The following is a 21,119-nucleotide window of genomic DNA, read 5'->3' on the forward strand; positions in this document are numbered from 1 at the left end:
CCCATGGGTTTATGATCCGTGGTTCATGTGGCCCAACTCTTTATGTATCCATATATAAACTTGGTCCAACATGGATCATAAGCCCAACACATATAAATATAAATATAACTAATTACCATAATTAGTCCTCATAGATTTAATTAGTCTCTTTTGATCACTAAATTAATTCTAAATTAATTATTGATCAATAATAATTAAAACATATGATTTCATATTAATATATTATAACTTACAATATATTAATAAATCATATATATAACCTTCTCTCAAGAATCCATCCTAACAAATTGTCATGATGATATGCAACCCAAATGGACCATGCTACTCTCGAGTCAAGTACATACCAATTATAATTATGGGCTTAGACACCTAATCCGACGCAAACTTCTATTAATCTCCTTTCTAGCCGAAACAACCGAGGATAAAGTGTTACCATCTAACACTCACCTTCACCTATCCAGTTTCGAGAATAAAACAATTGTTTGCATGAGGTTATTTAACTCATCCCATAGGAGAGTCTCCACACCACCTCTATGTTGACGACACAATCAACCGAGGCTAACCAGGGAACTCGGTTCAACATCCAAGCTTCTTTATGGTTTTTAAGGTTATAAACTTCCAACGCTTAATCCACCGTCTTTTACCATAACCATAAGTTTCTTCCACCTTATCCACATTAGATTCTTTTCATCCATATCACCCTCCATAAGAATCTTTTTCTAATAGATCCTAGGTGGTTAATGACATCTATGGGCACTTTAAAAATCATCATTTAATAAATGGTGATACTCCCAAGTACAAAATTCATCAAGTTGAATCTTCGTCCAAATAGATAAAGTTTTTAACTTACTAGTTTGAAATTATAGCTTTGAATTTATCAACAACTTTCCACCCAAGTCGTATTAAGATATTAAATCCGAATAGGATTCCAAGATAAACAAACAGAAGTACAGAGACGTCACAACCTATAAAATCAGGAATATTTTGTACTTCATGAAAAGACACTCCAATCCTAATTAACTTACTTTTAAGTAAATCAATTTTCAATCCAGATGCAATGAAAAAACATTGAAGCCACTACATATATTCCGACTCGGACCATTATTTCTAAAAAAATGGCATCATCGACATAATAAAAATGAGAAATACACAAATCACTTGTCCCAATATTTACCGCATGCTAAGAGAGAGAGGTGCCAATCAAAATTTTTATAACCATGTGGAGACGCTCCATAACAATTGTAAAGAGAAAAGGGGACCCATAGTGTTTAATGATACTTCCAGAATAAATCTATGGACGCATGTACATTGTATTTTCTAAACACATGTCCTCTCAAATGTATTTCCATTATGTTCTACTCGTTGGTAAATACTATGTGTTAATATCTATATGTACTTAATTATTCATACAAGTTGATTGTCGAAATATAATCCACGTCGTTAGATTGCATGTGCTCTAAAGACTAGTTGAGGTTGAAGCATATTTTACGTATATGTTGCATATTAACTCAAGAGGAAGATTAGGTGAGTTCATAGTATAAGATATCCATGCTCAAGACCCACTAGCCAAATTAAGCTTTCAGAAATCTCTAACTATTAATAACATATTAGTAAACGAACTTTGGTAAGCACGAAATTAAGAATGTCACACTGCATTGACAATCTTAATCTATTGAAAACTAATTATAAGATATCCATGCTCAAGACCCACTAGCCAAATTACTCAACATGTGAGTAAAAGGAACATGTGAAACTAATTATCAGTAAAAGAATGTTTTCACATGTAATAAAAAACTATATAACAACCAGATAATTGTCAAAAAAAATAATGTGCATGTGATACTTTCAAATGAAAATCATAAAAGAAAAGTTATTGGGCATCACATATATTATATGTGAGCACAATTTCTATGGGTTTCTCTATGGGTATCTAATTCTCATTACAAAATATATTGAATATCTTAAATAACTGCTTCCAAAAAACTTGGTCCCACGATTAATCTTAATTAATCTCAATCACAGACATTCTTTTTCAGATCCTTAATTGATTGCCACAAACCACATATATATCACAGGTCAATGAAATAAAATATTGAATCGATATGGTACACTTTCAGTTTGATTTATACTAACATAAGTTGTTGCTCATGCATCGTAGATCAAAATATATACACAAGATTCACGTATCAACAAAAGTAGACAATACACGAGACTGATGACTAGATAAGGATAAACAACACATATATCAACTAGATGTTGATTATATTTCGACAATCAATTTGTATGAACAATTAAGTACATATAGATATCAATAAATAGTATTTACTAACGAATATAGCATAATAGAAATACAACATTTGAGAGGACATGTGTTTAGAAAATACAATGTACTTGCATCCATAGATTTATTCTGAAACTATCATTAAACACTATGGGGTCCCCTTTTCTTTTTACATTTGCTATGGAATGTTTATAAAAAAAATGCAATCGACTCATGTCTCTCTCTTTTACCTGGGATAAATATTGGAACACGTGATTTGTGTATTTCACATCTTTCGATGATGCCATTTTTTAGGGAGAATGGTATGAGGATAATGCTTGGAATATTGTGGGGTGGCTTCAATATTTTTTCATTACACCTGGAAAATTAATTTACATAAAAGTAAGTTAATTGGGATTGGAATGTCGTTTCATGAGGTACAAAATAAGCTGATTTTATAGGTTGTGATGTCTCTATACTTCCGTTTGTTTATCTTGGAATCCTAGTCAGAGCTAGTATTGCTCGAGTTAATGGGTGGAAAGTTGTTGATAAATTCAATGCTAGTCTTTAAACTAGAAAGTTAAAACTTTATCTGTTGGAGGAAGATTGACCTTGACGAGATATGTAGTTGGGAGTATCACCATTTATTACATGAGTATTTTTAAAGTGTCTACGGCTTTCATTAACCACCTCTTATTTATTAGAAACATATTCCTTGTGGGTGTGATATGGGTGAAAAGAATCTAATGCGGATAAAATGGAAGAAACTTATGGCTAGAAAGTAAGATGGCGGGTTAGGGGTTGAAAGTTTATACACTTTTAATAAAGCCTAATGTACATATGGAAGTGGTGGTTCCTAAGTACTACTAAGGCGCTATGGGGGATGCTATTAAAGAGATTTTTTGTGTTCGATTTGGACCGATATGTTTAGATCAAACAAAAGTCTCCAAGATAAAGAGATTGATTTCGATGATTTTTTATCCAAAAAAGTGAGCATTGGATGTAATACTAGATTTTGGGATGACACGTAGGTTTACGACATGATGTTAAAACAAAAGTATCTTAGAGTTCATACCCTTGAAAACAATAAAGAAGCTTAGGTGTCGGACCTAGTTCGTGGTTAGCACCGTTTGATTGGTTGCGTCGACCACATAGAGGTGGTGTGGAGGCTCTCCAATGGTATGAGAAATAAAATCCCAACAAAATTCCAATGTACCGATTAAAGTCTTGTTTATTTAGAAGTTATGTCTCAACAAAATTCAAACTCGGGTGAATTTGGATAGAAAGGGGTTGGATGTGCATTCGATTTTTTGTGTGATTTTGGATAGAAAATGTTGATCATGTCTTTTTATATTGTCGGGTTGCTATGTTTATTTGTCATATATTAGCCGTTGGTAGAACCTTTGTATGTTGCAGCTGAATACTTTGGTGGATTTGTCACATTGAAAAGATAATTTGAAGATAACAGAACTGCAAAAGAAAGCTCTTGACACGGTCTTCATTACGAGTTGTTGCAACATTTGGAGATTTCCTTAAGGCATTAATTTTTGGAACGGTTAAACCAAAGAAAGCATTTTTTTGACCGAATTATTCAACAATCTTTCTTTTGGATGTCGAATAGGAACATACAATTAAAATCCAATTGGGTTGGTTTTTTGCAAGACCCTATGCTTCACACGGATGATTTAAGTGCAACAAAATGCCTTAAGACTATGGTTCGTGAAGCATCTGGCTTACCGATACTCTCATTCCCGTTGAGAGAGTCACCAAGCTAGCTTGCTAGCATTTTAGAAACGGTAGCTTCCATACCCGTCTTGCCTTGAAATAGATGTGAATAATCGTAACTGCTCTTGTCAACTATTCTTTTTAATTTTCTAACACCTTGCTAGTTTATTGTTTAATTTAATTATAAAATATTGTCGTTCCAAAAAAATTAACTTTTTAGAATAATGTGGAAATCCAAATAAATGACTTGTAACTCCAAACATATAAATGGAACTATTTAAAGGTAAACAACTTCAAATGACATCCTTACTATTTGTGTCTTTACTCTTTGTATGACACACCTTATGCTTAAAGGCCAATTGAGTATTTAGTTACCATTCTACTTTTAATAAACAAACTTTAGAACCCTCGTACACAAATTTCATTTAATCCATATTTGATTAATAACTATATTTAAATCTTTTAAAAATATGAAAAAAGCTCATGCAAATTCCAAACACCACATTACCAAAGTGAAATTCTTAAAAGATTGGAATAATGCCACTTAAGCTTTCACAAATCTCTATTGTCATATCACTTCTACAAAGATCATTTGACACAAGATTCATTCATTCATTCATTCATTCAACAGGATCCACAAAGATCCAAAATTTCTTCATCACTTCTTAAAACACAACACATTTCATCACATCATATCATACCATCATCATCATCATTATCATCCCTTCAACAAAAATGGAGGAAGGTGTTGCTCCAAGACCCCCAAAAGCTCCCGCCCCTGTCCTGCCTCCTCCATCACCACCCCACCCAACCGCTTCACCGCCTCCACCAACCGCCCCCTCAGCTGCTGCGACAACAAACAACCGCCCGCCTTCACACACTCCCTATACAGCGGTAAATACGCAATCGCCACCCTCAAAGGCCCCGGTAAATCCATCAAACTGATCGGAGACTCACCCCACTTTGAAATACTAACAAAATTAAAGTAATGAACCTCGCCGGAGCTTACTCCGGCGAAAAACGCCGCCTCCGACCACTCCTCCTGTAAAAACTCCCGGAGCTCCGGCGCCACCGAGTCGTCATCCGACCGCGAAATCGAATCCGCCACCGCGTACGTGGCGGCAGGGTCGCCGAGGAAATTGGATTGGAGGAGGAAGGCGACACCTTCGAGGGAGCCGCCGGAGCGTTCTCCGGCGGCTTTGAGGATTTCGATGCTGAGTGCCGCTAGGACGTGTTGGGGGACGTGAGGGAGGAGATAGGCGGCGATGTCGACTTGGCTGGAGGAGGTGGCGGCAGTAAGGGCTAGACACAGTTCCATGTCCCGGCAGCCTCGTTTCACGAACCACTGGACCACCTGCATGCAACCGCGTTCGGCGGCTCTCATTAGTGGGCCCAGGAAAGCCATCGCGTTTCCTTCTTCCACTAGACATTCCATGGTGGAGATTTTTGAGTAGTGGGAGGCGAATCCTAGGGCTAAATCAACGTCTACATCCAAGCTGTTTCTTTGAGCAATCTGGAATAGAAAGTCATCGGAATGGAATCGGATAAGAATGGAATGGAATCGTTGATTCCATTCCATCCAAAAAAAAAAAAAAAAAAACTTACTTGCAATAAGATGCGAACAAGCTCTGTGCTTCCGAATCTTGAAGCTTCAAGAAAGCATTGATTGACATTATCGGCGCCTCCTTCTACTAACATGGCCAACAACCCTTGAATTGCAGTTGCTGACATACCTGATGCCCAACCAGGATCAAAAGAACTAGAAAATAAAGTAAGAGGAAAACAAGCTGCATCGAATGCTTCTGTGAAATCCTTCCCTGTTAAATGATTCCCAGCAAGATCCAAGAAAGTCTTGAAAGCTGACAACTGTAATTGAACTTGAGCAGCGGAATTCTGATTCACTCTGTCTTTGTTCCCTTGACAACGGGAATGGAATCCTATACATTTCAATGCCCATTCCGTGAACTTCTGGACTTTAGCACCAGCTTCGGCTTTCAACACTTCATCCCCATTACACTCCTGTAATCGTTCATGTAACCTAAAAAAAAATCAGGGTGTTATCGATTAAATAACAGAAAAGGTGAAGAGGAAGAGGAAGAGGAAGAGGAAGGGGAAAAGAAAATTACCGTTTTGCCATTACGGATACGGTATCTGCAAGGCTCATAGTGCGGCTTTGACAGGCGGAAACACATGAAGCTAAGAAGGAAGTTCTTAATGCTGCTCTTGTGAAATCAGAAGCACCATTGGAGATTATGGTTTTGATTAAAGCAGTGATTCCATCGAGTTCATGATGGGTGCTTAAAAACCAAATTGAATCGAGTGAAATGCAGAGAGCATCATTAAGTGTTTGTGGATCTGCTAAAGAGATCAAACTTTCTGCAAGTTCCCAATCATGGGAACTCACTGCACCTTGAAACAATCGCCCCAATTCAATCCTATCTTGTCTACTAAGTTTCTTCTCTTGTGAACATTTTTCAAATTTTATAGCTCCAGAATCTGTTGAGAGCAAGGTGGATTTACTTACAAGAGGTGATGATTCTTTTGAGAACACCACGTTTTCATCATCCCTGTCGTCTGATTTGCAGGTTACAGTATCGTTATTTTGAGTCTCTATTCTAGTTTCATCGGTTTCCATCTCATCAGATTCATGGTTTGTATGATTTCCTATCAAAAATAAGGCTTCCTCATCTCCCACGGCTGCCACAACTTTCTTTTTATCCATTTTTCTAAAAGCTCTTGATCGATTAACAGCTTGAAGATGGTAAAATCAATCCCTTGAAGCAGCAGCAGGATGCATCCCAAACGTTGATTGTTTTTCTCTCCGATAAACAATCGCAGATGTAACAGATTTGATTTTGATTTATTTCCCTCGAGCTTATCTCAATAAACAGCTGGCAACAACTAAAGAGATCCGGAAATCGATCTTACGCTCAGCGAAAACGAAACCCAAATCGGTTCGAGATTCCTGTTTGTTCACGGAACGATCTAGGTTAAACGCATCGTCAAATTTGTAGAAAAAAGAGATGGTTGTAAGTTGTACCCCATACGCAGAAACAATTTCCCTAAATTTAGAACTTATCACACAAGGGGCTTCAAGGGTACAAGCAAAGAAATCCAAAACATCATAAAATCCAGAAAACCCGGTCAAGTCCCAACCTTATCTTACCAATTACCGACAATCATCGTCCGTAAACATGGAATCCAAGAACACCCGAACTACCACAAGAATCTGGGTTCCGTTATCTGAAAGAATAGACACCAAAAACGAAAAGTTCTCAAAAGGAAAGTTGAGAAGATGGATGAAAAAAAACAAATGGGCATAGATGATTAGATTAGTGATAACAATTAACAACAAACCTGATCGATCGATCGACCGATTGATTGATTAGGGTCGAAGGAGAGTGCGTGTGTGTGAGAGAGAGTCACCTTGGCTGGATGGTATTTCTGCAAATGAGTTTCTCGCCTCACCTTTACCTTTCCCCACTGCTCTCTCTCTCTCTCTCTCTTCTCTCTCTCCCCCTCTCTCTTTCTTTCTCTCTCTACGTTAATACATCTTTTTAGGTTTTTTTGGTTTCTTGAAAGAATATATGTGGTGAATTTGAGAAGTCTGTAAATTTGTTGTCTGGTTTGAAAAAATTTAAACCACAGGGTTTATTTGGTCCATTCGTTTATATTGGAATATCATTCATTTTGATTGAATAGAACTTAAAAAAGTTTTTGATAAAATTAGTTGGCAGTTACCGATTTAAAGATAAAAGTTGTAATTTTTATTTATATATTAATGTTTAATAAAATTAGTTAAAAGTTTTTAAAATATATAAGATTATGATATTTTTAAATTTTAAACAGAATATAATTTTAAAAAAAGATATATAAGTCAATTTGAAAAAATATAAAAAAAGTTTTTTGTTTAAGTTAAACATATTACATATCGAAGCTTTTCAAGTTTTTTTAAGGGATAATGACTTAGGAGGGTAATTAAGTTTCCAGTTTGTTCGTATTAGGTCATTAAGGTTTTTTTTGTGCGTATTAGACCAATATGGTTGTTATTACCGTTTAGAAATAGTCTTTTTTACCGGTTTCTTCATGTTTAACCAATAAAAATGACTATTTCTAAACAATAATAACAACCATATTGGTATAATACGCAGAAAAAAAACCTTAGTGACTTAATATAGACAAACTGAAAACCTAATTACCCTCCTAAGTCATTAACCCTAATTATTTAGAAAACATGCTTACTAATCAATGTGACCGACTTGTTTGACTGGAAATAGTTGCTTCCATTTAAATTTATCACACAAATCTTCCAGAATTTCCAAGTCCAAAAATTCATATGATTGATGATCTTCATTACATAAATATGCAACATTTTATCAATAACTTCTTTTTTGTCATTTAAATATTTACATGAACACATCCATATGTACAAAAACAATCTCACTTTGATACCTCTCATCAATGTCTACATTTGATAACGAATGGAAATATAAAACCAACAAGGACTTGTAAAGGATGTCTATTATCAATTATTGTATAAACAGCAAAGACGACGAAGGGTTTAAAAAAAGTTTGGACCATTTCTCGATTTGTGTGTGTCATCTTTGCGCATGGGTCATGCTAATCTTCTATGTATCTTTCCAATTTTATCGGATGTCCCCGAAACGACGACTATAAATGAAAAGCTTCGTCATATAGATGAGTAGCAGGTTCTTCTTCTAGTCAATATGAGACGACACGAGTTCTAAACGAACTAGTTTACTGTTGATGATCATATATTCTCAATGTCTTTAAAATTAAGGTTAATGACTTAGGAGGGTAATTAGGTTTCTAGTTTGTCCGTATTAGGTCACAAAGGTTTTTTTTGTACGTATTAGACCAATATGATTGTTATTACCGTTTACAAATAGTCATTTTTACGGGTTAAATAGAAAGAAACCGGTAAAAATTACTATTTATAAACGGTAATAAGAATCATATTGGTCTAATACGCACAAAAAAAACCTTAGTGATTTAATACGGACAAACTAAAAACCAAATTATCCTACTAAGTCACTATCCATTTTTTTTAACTAAAAATGAAATCTTAAAAATTGTACGGCTGTGTACCCTAAAACTATTTTTTTTTAATAATGTGGTCCTATAAATAGTTTACGGGGGATATAAATCCTTTTGTTCTTTTTGCTTCTTTTAAACGATTTTCTTGTTGTTTACGTTATTTGTTTTCTCATGTTTGATATGAATTTTACTATTTATGTGACATTTATTTTATTTGATGATGATTTTAATCAATCATATATTTCATATATTAATAAAAGGAAAACGATAGTGATTAGGTTTGACTTTAGTTGCGTATTCTTGAAATTTTGTAGGTTACATGTACATGAAATGAAGTCATGTTAAATAATTTAATATTAAAGTGATATTAATAACTATAAATCTAATTAAATAAAAGTTTTAATTGTATTATTTATTACTTTGCGTTTTAAATAATTGAAGATGACATTGACATCAGAAACGACCATATTACATGTTAATAATTTAAAATAATTATTTAACATATAAAAATTTATCTAATCAATAATAGCTATGATATTTTCATAAATAATTAAATTTCTAAATGTATCGACACAAGAACATGGATAAAACCTTTTATGTTGTATTTCATGCTTTAAAATCGATATATAAAATTTTATTAATACATGTTTACAGAAGGAGTAAAAGAGAATGGACTAAGGGTTTGATTCGAAATAATACATAGATATAATTTTTAAGTATTAAAATCTTATATTTATCTCATAAACTTTAAAATATCATATTTATCATAAACTTGTTATTTTAAACATATTTAATGATTTTAAATTATTATTTTAATGATTTGATTAGTATATCCTTTTAATTGTTATCATTAAAAACTTATATTATACCCCTTGATATCATATTGAGTTTAGGTAGTGGTGGATCGAGGAAGTTTGTATTATATGCTTAAAGTTTTGAACAAACGATTAGGGACGATGACTCCACTTTATTCACATACGATTTGATTTGATCATACCTAGTGTTTTAAATAACGTTAGACATGACTTGGCGGCAATGCCAAACTTTAAGCTTTTACGAATCACATAGTTTGTAAGATGTAACAAAAGGTGGCAATTTTATATTGTATATAATTAATAATTTTATAGATTTTTTCTACTATTATTCATTTTTATATACATATATGACTTAAGACAACATTTTGTTAAAGTTTGTTGTCCAGTACAAGTCTTAGAGCCATGGCACGTCATGACGAGCTTTTAGAACTTTGATCATATTTGTACATTGTAGATGGTTGATCACTGAACCCAATAGAAGGTTAAGGGATTTGAAGACCAACGGAAGATTATTGGAGACACAAGCTAAGTAATTTGTACACTCTAATGTGATACCTTACAATTTATTATGAATTTGTCATTTTTTTGCTTTCGGTTTATGTATTGGTTACCATGAAAATGAAAAGATGAACCCAAAAATTCATCAAGGACTGCAGCAAATTACGGACTATAGCACACCCAAATCCCGCTAACTTTGACCAACTTCTGACAGTGTTACCCATATTGTCGTTTTTCAAACCTAAACTACTGAACAACCAGAAATTATAATAATAATAATAATAATAATAATAATAATAATAATAATAATAATAATTATACATTTTATCGAATAAATAAAATCTTTGAATATAGTAATTGTTTTTCGTATGCATTACGAGCTACTAAATAATTATTGTTTACACAATATGTAAACAAATATGTAACATCCTAAAAATCAGGGTAAAATTTTCATTTTTAAAACTCAACCAAAAACCATAATTGTTTAAAAACATTGTTCTCAAAAGCAATAATCACAAATCATAGTATCTCCATAATCCAATAACATAAAACCAGAAGGATGTGCACGATCATGCCTTCGCTTTCCCATGATCATCTGAAGTACCTAAAACACGAAACTTAAACCGTAAGCCAACACTTAGTGAGTTCTCCCAAAGTACCACACACAAACAGAACATATTACAACATGCATAAATGAGCCTTCAACCTTACTGGACCGTCGCGCATAGCCAGCCTATCTGGACCGCTCTCCGAGACGTCGGCCTGGATGGACCACCTAGCATGCCTTAAGTCTATCCAGACCGCCTCGAGTGTCTTGGCCTTTAGCACAAAGCAGGACCGCCTCAATCCAACAAACCATAACATGTTGACATATACAATTAACAACAAATAACCAATAACACAGGCAATTATACATACCCACCAATCTAACGTATACTCAGTGAACACAAGAACTCATACAGATCTACCAGTCTAACACATACTTAGCATAACATCAATCCAATATATCAGGATATAAAATCCAGTGGGCCGACCTTGGTGCCTTCAACCCACAAGTACAGTGAGGAAAACTCACCTCACAATCCGAAAAGATAGTTGAACGGATCACAACTCTGACTGCTGACTCTACAAGTCACATATACTGCAAGCAGTGACCAAATATCAGTCTATAGCTCAAAATACCCCTAGGTCAAACTTGGTCAAAATCCTGGTCAAGGTCAAAGGTCAAAAAGTCAATCGAGTTAACTCAGGCTGAGTACGCCCAACATACTTAGCATGTACGCATGGCATACTCACTTATCAAAAATGGGGCTCTTAGGAACTACGCCCATCATACTCGGCAGATGGCAACTTTCTCATTAAGTGCTTATTCACTTAAGTCCTTTCATCCAAAGCCAGATCTGGTCCCCGAATAACGTTCTAAATCATAAAGTTTCCAACTTTATGAACTTGCATGGCAATTAAGTGCTCAACACCAAAACCCTGACTTAACACGAAGTTCTAACCACTAAAGAGCATGCATGGAGGGATATGAACAATCAAGATTCCATTTTTATAGCTCTAGACACTCTAAAACGTCTAAAGGACAACTCATTTGGTCTAGAGTAGTCCATACTCACATAGACCAAGAATATGGGACTAAAAGCACAAAACTTAAGATCTAACAAGATCCAAAGCAAATAAATATCAAGGTTTGAACTTTATACCTCCAAAGGCTGTTTGAGGGCAAGATACTTCTGGATCTAGATGGTCTTAAGCTTCCAATGTCCTTCTTCCCCCTTCAAGAACACCAACAACATACTCTAAGGCTCAAAATGCTCACAAAGATGGATTAGGGTTTGCAAGGTACGAAATGGATTTGGAGTCTGATGAGGGAATGAGTCTTAGGGAGTTAATGATGCTTAAATAGGGATCAAGCCCTAAAAATTAGGGTTTGACCATTGATCACGTACGCCCAACGTACTTATCAAAGTCATGTGGTTCATATTTATGCACCAAGGGACCAACTTTGCAATAAAATTTCATATCAAGGGTCAACAATGTAAAATACCTGAATAACGAATGTTACAAAATATTATTGGTGCATAATATTTGTGAAAAACATTAATACTCCCGCCGTCCCATATTAATAGTCCATGTTTCCTTTTTGATTTGTCCCAAAATAATAGTCTACTTCTAAAAATAAATATTCCTTTTACCAAAATACCCCTCATTGTTAGTTAAATTACCATGAAATTAAATGCAACTACCATGGAATTAAATGCAAAAAAGGGTAAGACAGTCATTTCATTTAATAAAGTTAATAGTAATTAATGTTTCCTTAATATGTGTGTTTTTTGTCTGTGGACAATAATTTTGGGGCGGAAGGAGTATAAAAATTATCGTTAAGCGATAAGATAAACACTAAAAATAAGTGATTATTTAGGATAAATAATCTTAAAGAAATTCGTAGTAGTCATGATGACGATTGTGTGGGTATAAATGTAACATCCCAAAAATTTCAGACAAAAATTTCATTTTTAATTCATTTTAAAACATCTAGTAATTATATCAAAACAACCAAAAGTGTATCATAGTGGAATAATATCATAGTACAAATCCCAAAATCACATAATGCGGAAAACATGGGTGAATGTGGTGCGATCAATTCGGGCCCTTCTTTTTCGAGCTAGAAGTACCTAAAACAAAACTAAAAACTGTAAGCACAAAACTTAGTGAGCTCCCCGAAAATACTGCATACCATAGATGCATACCAGTCAAACATAATTGGGTCGGTTTCACCCCTTTGGTGTCTTTCAACTGGTATTGGCTCTATTTAACCCCCTTCGGTATCTTTCAACCGGTACTGGGTCTATTTCACCCCCTTCGGTATCCTTCAACCGGTACTAGGTCTATTTCACCCCTATAGCTAAGGACACAATCATATCAACGAAAGTCACAAAGACAACAGGAGTAAATAAACATAACATTAAATTTTCACAAAGGCAACTATCACCCTACTAACATAATCTAGTGGGCCGGCATTAGTGCCTTCGACCCATGAGTATAGTGGAGGAAACTCACATCAAACTAAAGATATAAAATCGCACTCGAGCTGCTGAATCGTGAAATCCTCTCACTAAATCTCAAACAATAAAACCCTAATTAGAAATTAGGTCAATAACCCTACCCGAGAGTCTAAATCCTAAACCCCGACTTTAAGGGTAAAAAGGCTGGTCAATCCTTGCTTTATTACGCCTAACACACCAAGGCCCAAATCCAAACTAGCCCAAAGCCCAAAAGATATTACATGCCCACTATGGGCCCAAGTACAAAAGGCCCATCACAGAAACGCTTACGGCCCAACAAGGGCCTAAATCTCTAAGTCCAAAATGACCCGAAATTAAAAGCCCAAAAACTTCTCTGGTGAGTATGCTAAGCGCACCATCAGTACGCCCGACGTACTCAAGAGCTTTGTAATTTCGGGACCCTAAGTGTGTACACGCAGTGTACACCCATGTACGTCCGACGTACGCCTTAGTTGGCCAAATCTCACTTTTAAGGTCTTAATCAGTTGAGACTTGACGTCCAACTTCAGATCTAGCCGCCTAAGGACGACCTAAGCAATAAAGTTGGCAACTTTATTCCCTTGCATGCCTTAATGGGACTCAAGTCATAGATTTAACTAGGGGTGTGCACCAAACCGCTTAAACCGCCCACACCGCACCACACCGCACCGCATAATGCGGTTTTGGACATTCGTGGTGCGGTTCGTGGTTTGTTATTTTTGCAAACCGCACTATGCGGTGCGGTTTGCGGTTTATAGTTTCAAAACCGCGGTTCAAACCGCACCGCACTGGACCATATATATATATATATATATATATATATATATATATATATATATATATATATATATATATATATATATATATATATATATATATATATATTTGAATTTTTATTAACTATACCAAATTATCTAAATGGTTAAAGCTCAATAATATGTGCCTATAAAAATTACTTAACGCGTGGCTGTAAAAAATAGTTTAGCATGTGGTTGTAAATAATTCTTACTTCCTGTTTGTTTAACATGTGAATGTAAAAATAAAAAGAGACAATACAATGAATAAATATTGTAAGTTATAACTTACAACTAATAAATTATATTTTTGGAATTATATAATAGACGTTGCATGCATCTAGTAAAAGCAGAAAGAGACAATAAAAATGATTAATTATTATAACTAATAAATTATATACTTGAAAATATCTAATAGACGTTGGTTCTTTACAACACAAATTGAAAAAAAAGCAAGGCCAAACCATAGGGATTAGGGCATACTGATCAAGAATAACCACAAAGACGCAAAGACGCTTCTACTTTAAAATTGATATTTTCTTCTTTGATTCCCGTTTCAGTAAGCAACGGTGATTCATAATCGATCAAGGGTTACACATCACACAGGGTATTAATCAGTTTGTTCTTCTTCCCTTTGATCCCTTTTGAAGTTTTCTAGTAACTTCAATATATTTGAATGATCAATAACGCTATGATTTTATTTATTTGTATTTTTTGTTTTGTTTTTCCTGTAGATGGAGAAAAGTGCACCAGAGATTGACTCCCCATCATCAATTCCAGTTTCTACCGAACATGTAGTGAGTTCACCTCCATTTGATTCTAGTAATGTTTCTAAACCTCATCCAGAATCTAAGAAAAAATCAAGAAAAAAATCAGATGTTTGGCAGCATTTTGTTAAAAACAATGACGATCCAAAGGCTCCTAGGGTTGTATGTAAGCTTTGTGATAAGTCTTATGCTGGTGGTGACAGAGCATATGGAACAAGTACCCTTAGGAATCATTTGCTTAATCAGTGCCCACACGAAAATTCACTCAGAATGGAAGATAAAAAACAAAAAACTTTGATTTTCCAGAAGAAGTTGTGTGGGGCTAAGAGTGGAAGTGTTGAAGGAACTAATTTAAAGGCTGTTGGGTTTAGCCAATCTGATTGTAGGCTTGCATGTGTTAAGATGATTATCCTTGATGAATTGTCATTTAGATTTGTAGAGCAAGAAGGCTTTAAGTTATTTTGTAGTGTCGCATGCCCCAGGTTCGATATACCATCACGCACCACAGTTTCAAGGGATATCAAGAATTTATATCGTGATGAGAAGAAAAAATTAAAGAATTACTTTCTTAAACATTCACAAAGAGTTTCTTTGACCACTAATACATGGACTTCTATTCAAAATGTTTGCTATATGGTGTTGACAGCACACTTTATAGATCATGAATGGAAAATGCAAAAAAGGATTTTGAATTTTTGTCAAATTCCTAATCACAAAGGAGAAACGATAGGAAAAGCAATTGAGATGTGCTTAAAGGAGTGGGGTATCGAGAAAGTATTTGCCATAACGGTTGATAATGCATCCTCTAATAATGTGGCTATTAGTCACATCAAGAAACGATTGCAAATATGGAAGACTGCGATTTGTAATGGAGAGTTTGTGCACATGAGGTGTTCAGCACATATTCTTAACTTAGTTGTAGGTGATGGGTTGAAAGAATTAAATGCTTCTATAGTTGCGGTTCGTAATGCGGTTAGATATATCAGAGCATCTCCAGCTATATTAGGAAGTTTTCAGAATTGTGTGAAGAGTACTTGTAAAGAAGATAAGGCTATTATCTGTTTGGACGTATCAACAAGGTGGAACTCAACCTTTTTAATGTTGGATAGGGCAATAAAGTATTTAGATGCTTTCAAGTTGCTAGAAGAAGAAGATGAACATTATGTGAAATATTTTAGTGATAAAGATCAAAATGGAAGGAGTTTAATAGGACCACCAGTTTCTAAAGATTGGGATAACTGTGCCATCTTTTGTAAGTTTTTGAAAATATTTTACGAAGCTACTCTCAAGTTTAGTGCCTCTTTATTTGTTACTGCAAATTCTTATTTTCATGAAATATGTACTGTACGTGGGAGAATATTGAAATTATGTGCTAGTGACCAGTCAATCTTGAAAGATATGGCTTCTAAGATGAAGACTAAATTCGACAAGTATTGGGGCTGTGTGGAAAAACAAAATGTGCTTCTTTATGTGGCTGTTATTCTTGATCCTCGGTATAAGATGAAATTTGTGATATTGTGTTTGAAAAAGCTATATAGTTTAAAAGAAGTAGACACAATAACCGCTTCTGTGAATTGTTGTTTGTTAAAGTTGTTCTCTCACTATGCGGATGAATTTAAACTGAGAAATCCAGAAGTTGGCGTAACGCAAAGCGGGTCATCTATTCCAGAAAAATGTTCAACGTTGAATAACTTCATGGTTGAAGACGATGATGACGATTCATTTAATATGTTTGAGAGCGAATTTGAAAAGGAGTGTGAGAAAGATGGGGCATTTGATACATCAAACGAGCTTGATAGGTATTTGGAAGAACGGAATGATGGGGAGAGAAAAAATAAAGATTTTGATATACTGGAATGGTGGAAAATATCTTCATCTAAATATCCTATATTGGCAATGATGGCTCGCGATGTTCTCGCCATTCAAGTTTCAACCGTAGCATCCGAGTCAGCTTTTAGTACAGGAGGAAGGGTGCTTGATTCGTTCCGAAGCTCTTTGAATCCTAGCATGGTGCAAGCTTTGATATGCTGTCAAAATTGGTTAAGAACTTCAACTTTGGCATTAGACATGGGTTCACTACTAGAGGATATAGATGCGTATGAATATGCTGATTCAGGTATATTAATTGATTTTTTCATTATATTTATTTTTTTATATAATTTAAATTTTATCGTCTTGTAGATAATGTAAGTGAAGTTGTTGATCTGGATTAAGATATTTTGACGAGTAAATAGACAAGTTAAAATGTGGTAAGTATTTGGTAGTGTCAAAATTGTTTTCATGATTACGTTATTATTAAAATTTAGTTAACTGCATGCTCACAAACTTTGAAGTTTAATATTTGCAGAATTCACATGGAAAATCACAAGAAAGGAGATCCAATAGTGTAATGGAGATTGAAAATATCTTTTGGTGAATATGTGGAATATATCTTTTGGTGAATATGCGGAATATATCTTTTGGTTATTTCTACTATTTAAAACTTTAACTTTTGAAGATGTTTAGTATATTATGAATTTTGGTGGCAACCTCGTTTAATATACTTAGTTATATGATTTTGTTGCATGGTTGTAAATGAAAGTTGCACAGTTCAATAAACCGCATTTAAACCACAAACAGCACAAACCGCCCGCATTAAACCGCACCGCAAAACGCGGTTTAAAACCTTCGTGGTGCGGTTTGTGGTTTCAAAAAAACTCAAACCGCATATGCGGTACGGTTTGCGGTTTTGCCTCAAAACCGCACCGCACCGCACCGCGAACACCCCTAGATTTAACACTCTACTTCCATTAAATGATCACAAACTCATGCATGGTTGATATACAACCATCAAGATACAAGCTTTGTGGATCAAGGACATCAAAACAACAAAAGGGACATCTTGTAACATTAGGAGGAGCATTTACTCATAAGAGTTCATCCATGGTACCAAAATATGCTAAATTCTTCCCTAAGCTTAGATATAGACATAGGATGAACAAGTTTCAGATTTTATACCTCCAATAAGCTGAAATGGGTGAGAAATATATGGATCTACAATCTCCCTCTTGTCCAAGGCTTCTCTACAAGTCTTATTCCTTTTCTAGATGTATAACAGACACACACACACACACACACCAAAACACACACTCAATGGTCAATTTCTTAAGAAATTAATTAGGTTTTTAAGGTTAGCTCAAAAAAGGCAATAGAGGCTGATAAGTTGAGGGTTTGGGGGAGGGGGGTTAATGTGTCTAAATAGGGTGCAAACCCTAAAAATTAGGGTTTGCCCTTGACTCACGTACGCCCTGCGTATGCAAAGGTACGGCCATCGTACCAGGGGAACACCCCACCTCATACATGCAATTGAGTACGCCCGACGTACCAATGTACACCCAACGTACTCGGGTCCAAGTCAAAAAATAAATGCGATAGTTTTTGCTAAGAGTTTACCAGACGAAGTGGGCGTTACAATTCTCCCCCACTTGAATCAGACTTCATCCTCGAATTTTACTGTCGCAAACAACTCTGGGTAATGCTCCCCCATCTCTTCCTCTTGATCCCATGTCCACTCAGAACCCGTTTGGTGTTGCCACTGCACCTTCACCAATCCCACAACCTTATTTATCAAGGTTTTCACTTCCCGTCAAGGATCGTCACCAATCTCTCAATGTAATTCAGACGATCATCCACCTGAATATCCTCTAATGGAACCATTACGGAATCATCAATGAAACACTTCCACACCTAAGAGATGTAAAAAGTATTGTGAATCTTACTGAGCGCCTCCGGAAGATCCAAATGATACACCATCCTGCCCACCCATGCTAAAACCCTAAAATGACCTATATACTTGGGGCCCAACTTACCCCGATTCTTGAATAAGATGACACATTTCCAAGGTGACACCTTCAGGAGCACCATACTTGGAAATCCAAGTCGAAATGGCACCTATCCATGTATCTTTTCTGTCGGCTCTAAGTTGTCTGAAGTCCGCTGCGAACTTGTTGAATCATCTTCATCGTCTTGAATACCACCTCGGTACTCCCCATGACCTGTTGACGGACATTTCCCCAACAAATCGGGGTCCTACACTTCTTCCTATTGGTTATCTCAAAAGGAGGCCGATCAATGTTAGCGTGATAATTTTTGTTATATGGAAATTCCGCCAAAGGAAGATATGTATCCTAATTGCCACCAAAATCTAGGACGCATGCCCACATCATATCCTCCAGATTTTGGATAGTCCTCTCACTTTGACCATCAGTCTATGGGTGGAAAGTCATGCTGAAATGCAGACGAGTACCCAACTCCTCATGGAACCTCTTCCAGAACCTGGAAGTAAACCGAACATATCTATTAGAGACCAAAGAAACTGGCACCCCATGACGTGCATGTTGGGTTTTAAGCATTCTAACACTCCTAAGTGTAAATGCAACCCTAAATACCTTGGATTTATGTTTTCTCTATTATACATGCAAATATGAATGTTCCAAGGTATTACCCTAACTAGCATACAATATTTGATACTTGGGTAATAAAATAGATAGAATACATATCTTGTTGATGTAGCTTGACTCCATGAAGCTTGAGAGCCTAGTACCCCAAGTGTGACACCTCAAATGGTTCACACAACATCAAATACACATGGAATAACTTAGAGAGAAATGATACACTTCATGAAATCGGCTAGCCCTCACCATTCCTTCATAGTCTCTCATGGTCGCCGATTTTGACAAGAATAAGATACTTATATAGTGTGTCATAATTAGGGTTACACCATGTAAACCCTAATTGTCATGGCCTTTCATTTCCATGATCCATGGGTACAAAAACACCATGGAGCATCATATGGGTTTTAGCCCAACTTGATAATCCATGGAGCATTAGCCCACTATACAAGTATGGATGATTTACACAATCAACCCATATATTTAATTAGTCTCCTTTTGATCACTTAATTAATTCCAAATTAATTCTTGATCAATACTAATTAAATAATCTTATTAATATATTAGAACTTATAATATATTACCAAACCTTAAGTGTTATTTCTCTCATTTTAGTCTATCCAAATGCATGATGCCATGTAACCCAAATAGACCATGCCGAGTCGGGTCAAGTACATACCAAATATAGTTATGGACTTAGACACTAATCCAACAGTGCCACCACCTCCCAAATGTAGATATCGACTAGCTTCTCTGCTGAAATACTCTCCTGAATCGGAATGAAAGGCATGCTTTTGGTCAACCGATCCATGATGACCCAAATCGAATCAACTCTATGCGCCGTCCGGGGCAATTTGGTGATAAAATCCATCTTAATCTCCTCCCATTTCCAAATGGGGACCTCCAACGGCTTCATTTTTCTGTGAGGTCGTTGATGCTCAACCTTGACTTTCCTACAAGTCATGCACCTCTCCACATATCAAGCCACATCATGCTTCATGCATGACCACCAATAGTCAGGCTAGAGATCTGTATATATATCTTTGTTACTCCGGGATAAATATAGAATCTCGACTTGTGCGCCTCCTCCATCAAAACATGACGTGCAACACCCCAATATGGAACCCACATCCTCTGATGGAGAGTCAATAACTCCCAACTATCATAATCTTCCGGTGCTCTTCCTTTATATCCTCAACCTGAGCCACTTGAATCTACTTTAAGAGTGGGGTATTCATTGTCATCCTCAAACACAAATCCCTGATAAGATCCGCGACCGCCTTGCAGCTGAGAGCATTGGCCACCACGTTGGCCTTCCCCGGGTGATAAAGGATCACAATTATAATCCTTAACCACATCCAACCATCTACGTTGCCTCATGTTCAGATTCGGATGATCCATCAAATACCTCAGGCTCTTGTGATCCATGTAAATAGTACAACGGACCCCATGGACGTAATGTCACTAAATTTTGAGGGCAAACATCACAAACCCACCTCCAAATCGTGCGTAGGGTAATTCGCCTCATAAGGCTTCAATTGCCTCGAAGCGTAAGCAATCACATGACCCCGCTACATCAACACTCTCCCAATCTTGTGATCGACGCATCACAATATACCATAAAATCCTAAACACACTCCAGCGGGTCAGAATCGGCGCCTCACACAATATCTATTTCAGGGTCTCAAAAGCCACCTGTTGCTCAGGCCCCCAACAAAACATGAC

General features: G+C 35.9%; 1 protein-coding gene and 1 non-coding gene across 4 annotated transcripts; both read right to left on the minus strand.

Annotated features, from left to right (window-relative positions):
- Positions 1 to 4,489: 4,489 nt before the first annotated feature.
- Positions 4,490 to 7,531, minus strand: LOC111899378 (ankyrin repeat protein SKIP35-like). Of its 3 annotated transcripts, none has more exons than XM_042902015.2 (5): positions 7,343 to 7,531; positions 7,152 to 7,228; positions 6,112 to 6,950; positions 5,591 to 6,023; positions 4,490 to 5,498 (listed from the first exon to the last, which is right to left on the minus strand). In XM_042902015.2, exons 3-5 carry the CDS (start codon positions 6,705 to 6,707, stop codon positions 4,704 to 4,706), a joined length of 1,824 nt encoding a protein of 607 aa, XP_042757949.2. In that variant the 5' UTR covers positions 6,708 to 6,950; positions 7,152 to 7,228; positions 7,343 to 7,531; the 3' UTR covers positions 4,490 to 4,703. The 3 variants fall into 3 exon arrangements, with proteins under 3 accessions (XP_042757949.2, XP_052627706.1, XP_052627709.1); XM_052771746.1 differs by having other exon boundaries at positions 7,142 to 7,228; XM_052771749.1 differs by having other exon boundaries at positions 7,026 to 7,228.
- Positions 7,532 to 8,551: 1,020 nt separating this feature from the next.
- LOC111899490 (U6 spliceosomal RNA) lies at positions 8,552 to 8,654 on the minus strand. Its single transcript, XR_002852941.1, has one exon. It is a non-coding gene; the product is annotated as a U6 spliceosomal RNA (small nuclear RNA).
- Positions 8,655 to 21,119: the final 12,465 nt, after the last annotated feature.

The sequence above is a fragment of the Lactuca sativa genome, chromosome 1 (genome assembly GCF_002870075.4).
Source record: "Lactuca sativa cultivar Salinas chromosome 1, Lsat_Salinas_v11, whole genome shotgun sequence".
Lineage (NCBI taxonomy): Eukaryota > Viridiplantae > Streptophyta > Magnoliopsida > Asterales > Asteraceae > Lactuca > Lactuca sativa.

Coding starts and splice junctions, on each gene's coding strand:
- LOC111899378 (XM_042902015.2), bottom strand. CDS start 6,707: ATGGATAAAAAGAAAGTTGTGGCAGCCGTGGGAGATGAGGAAGCCTTA. Junction 6,024..6,111: donor GTATCCGTAATGGCAAAACG/GTAATTTTCTTT, acceptor ATTTTTTTTTAG/GTTACATGAACGATTACAGG. Junction 5,499..5,590: donor TTGTTCGCATCTTATTGCAA/GTAAGTTTTTTT, acceptor TTTCTATTCCAG/ATTGCTCAAAGAAACAGCTT.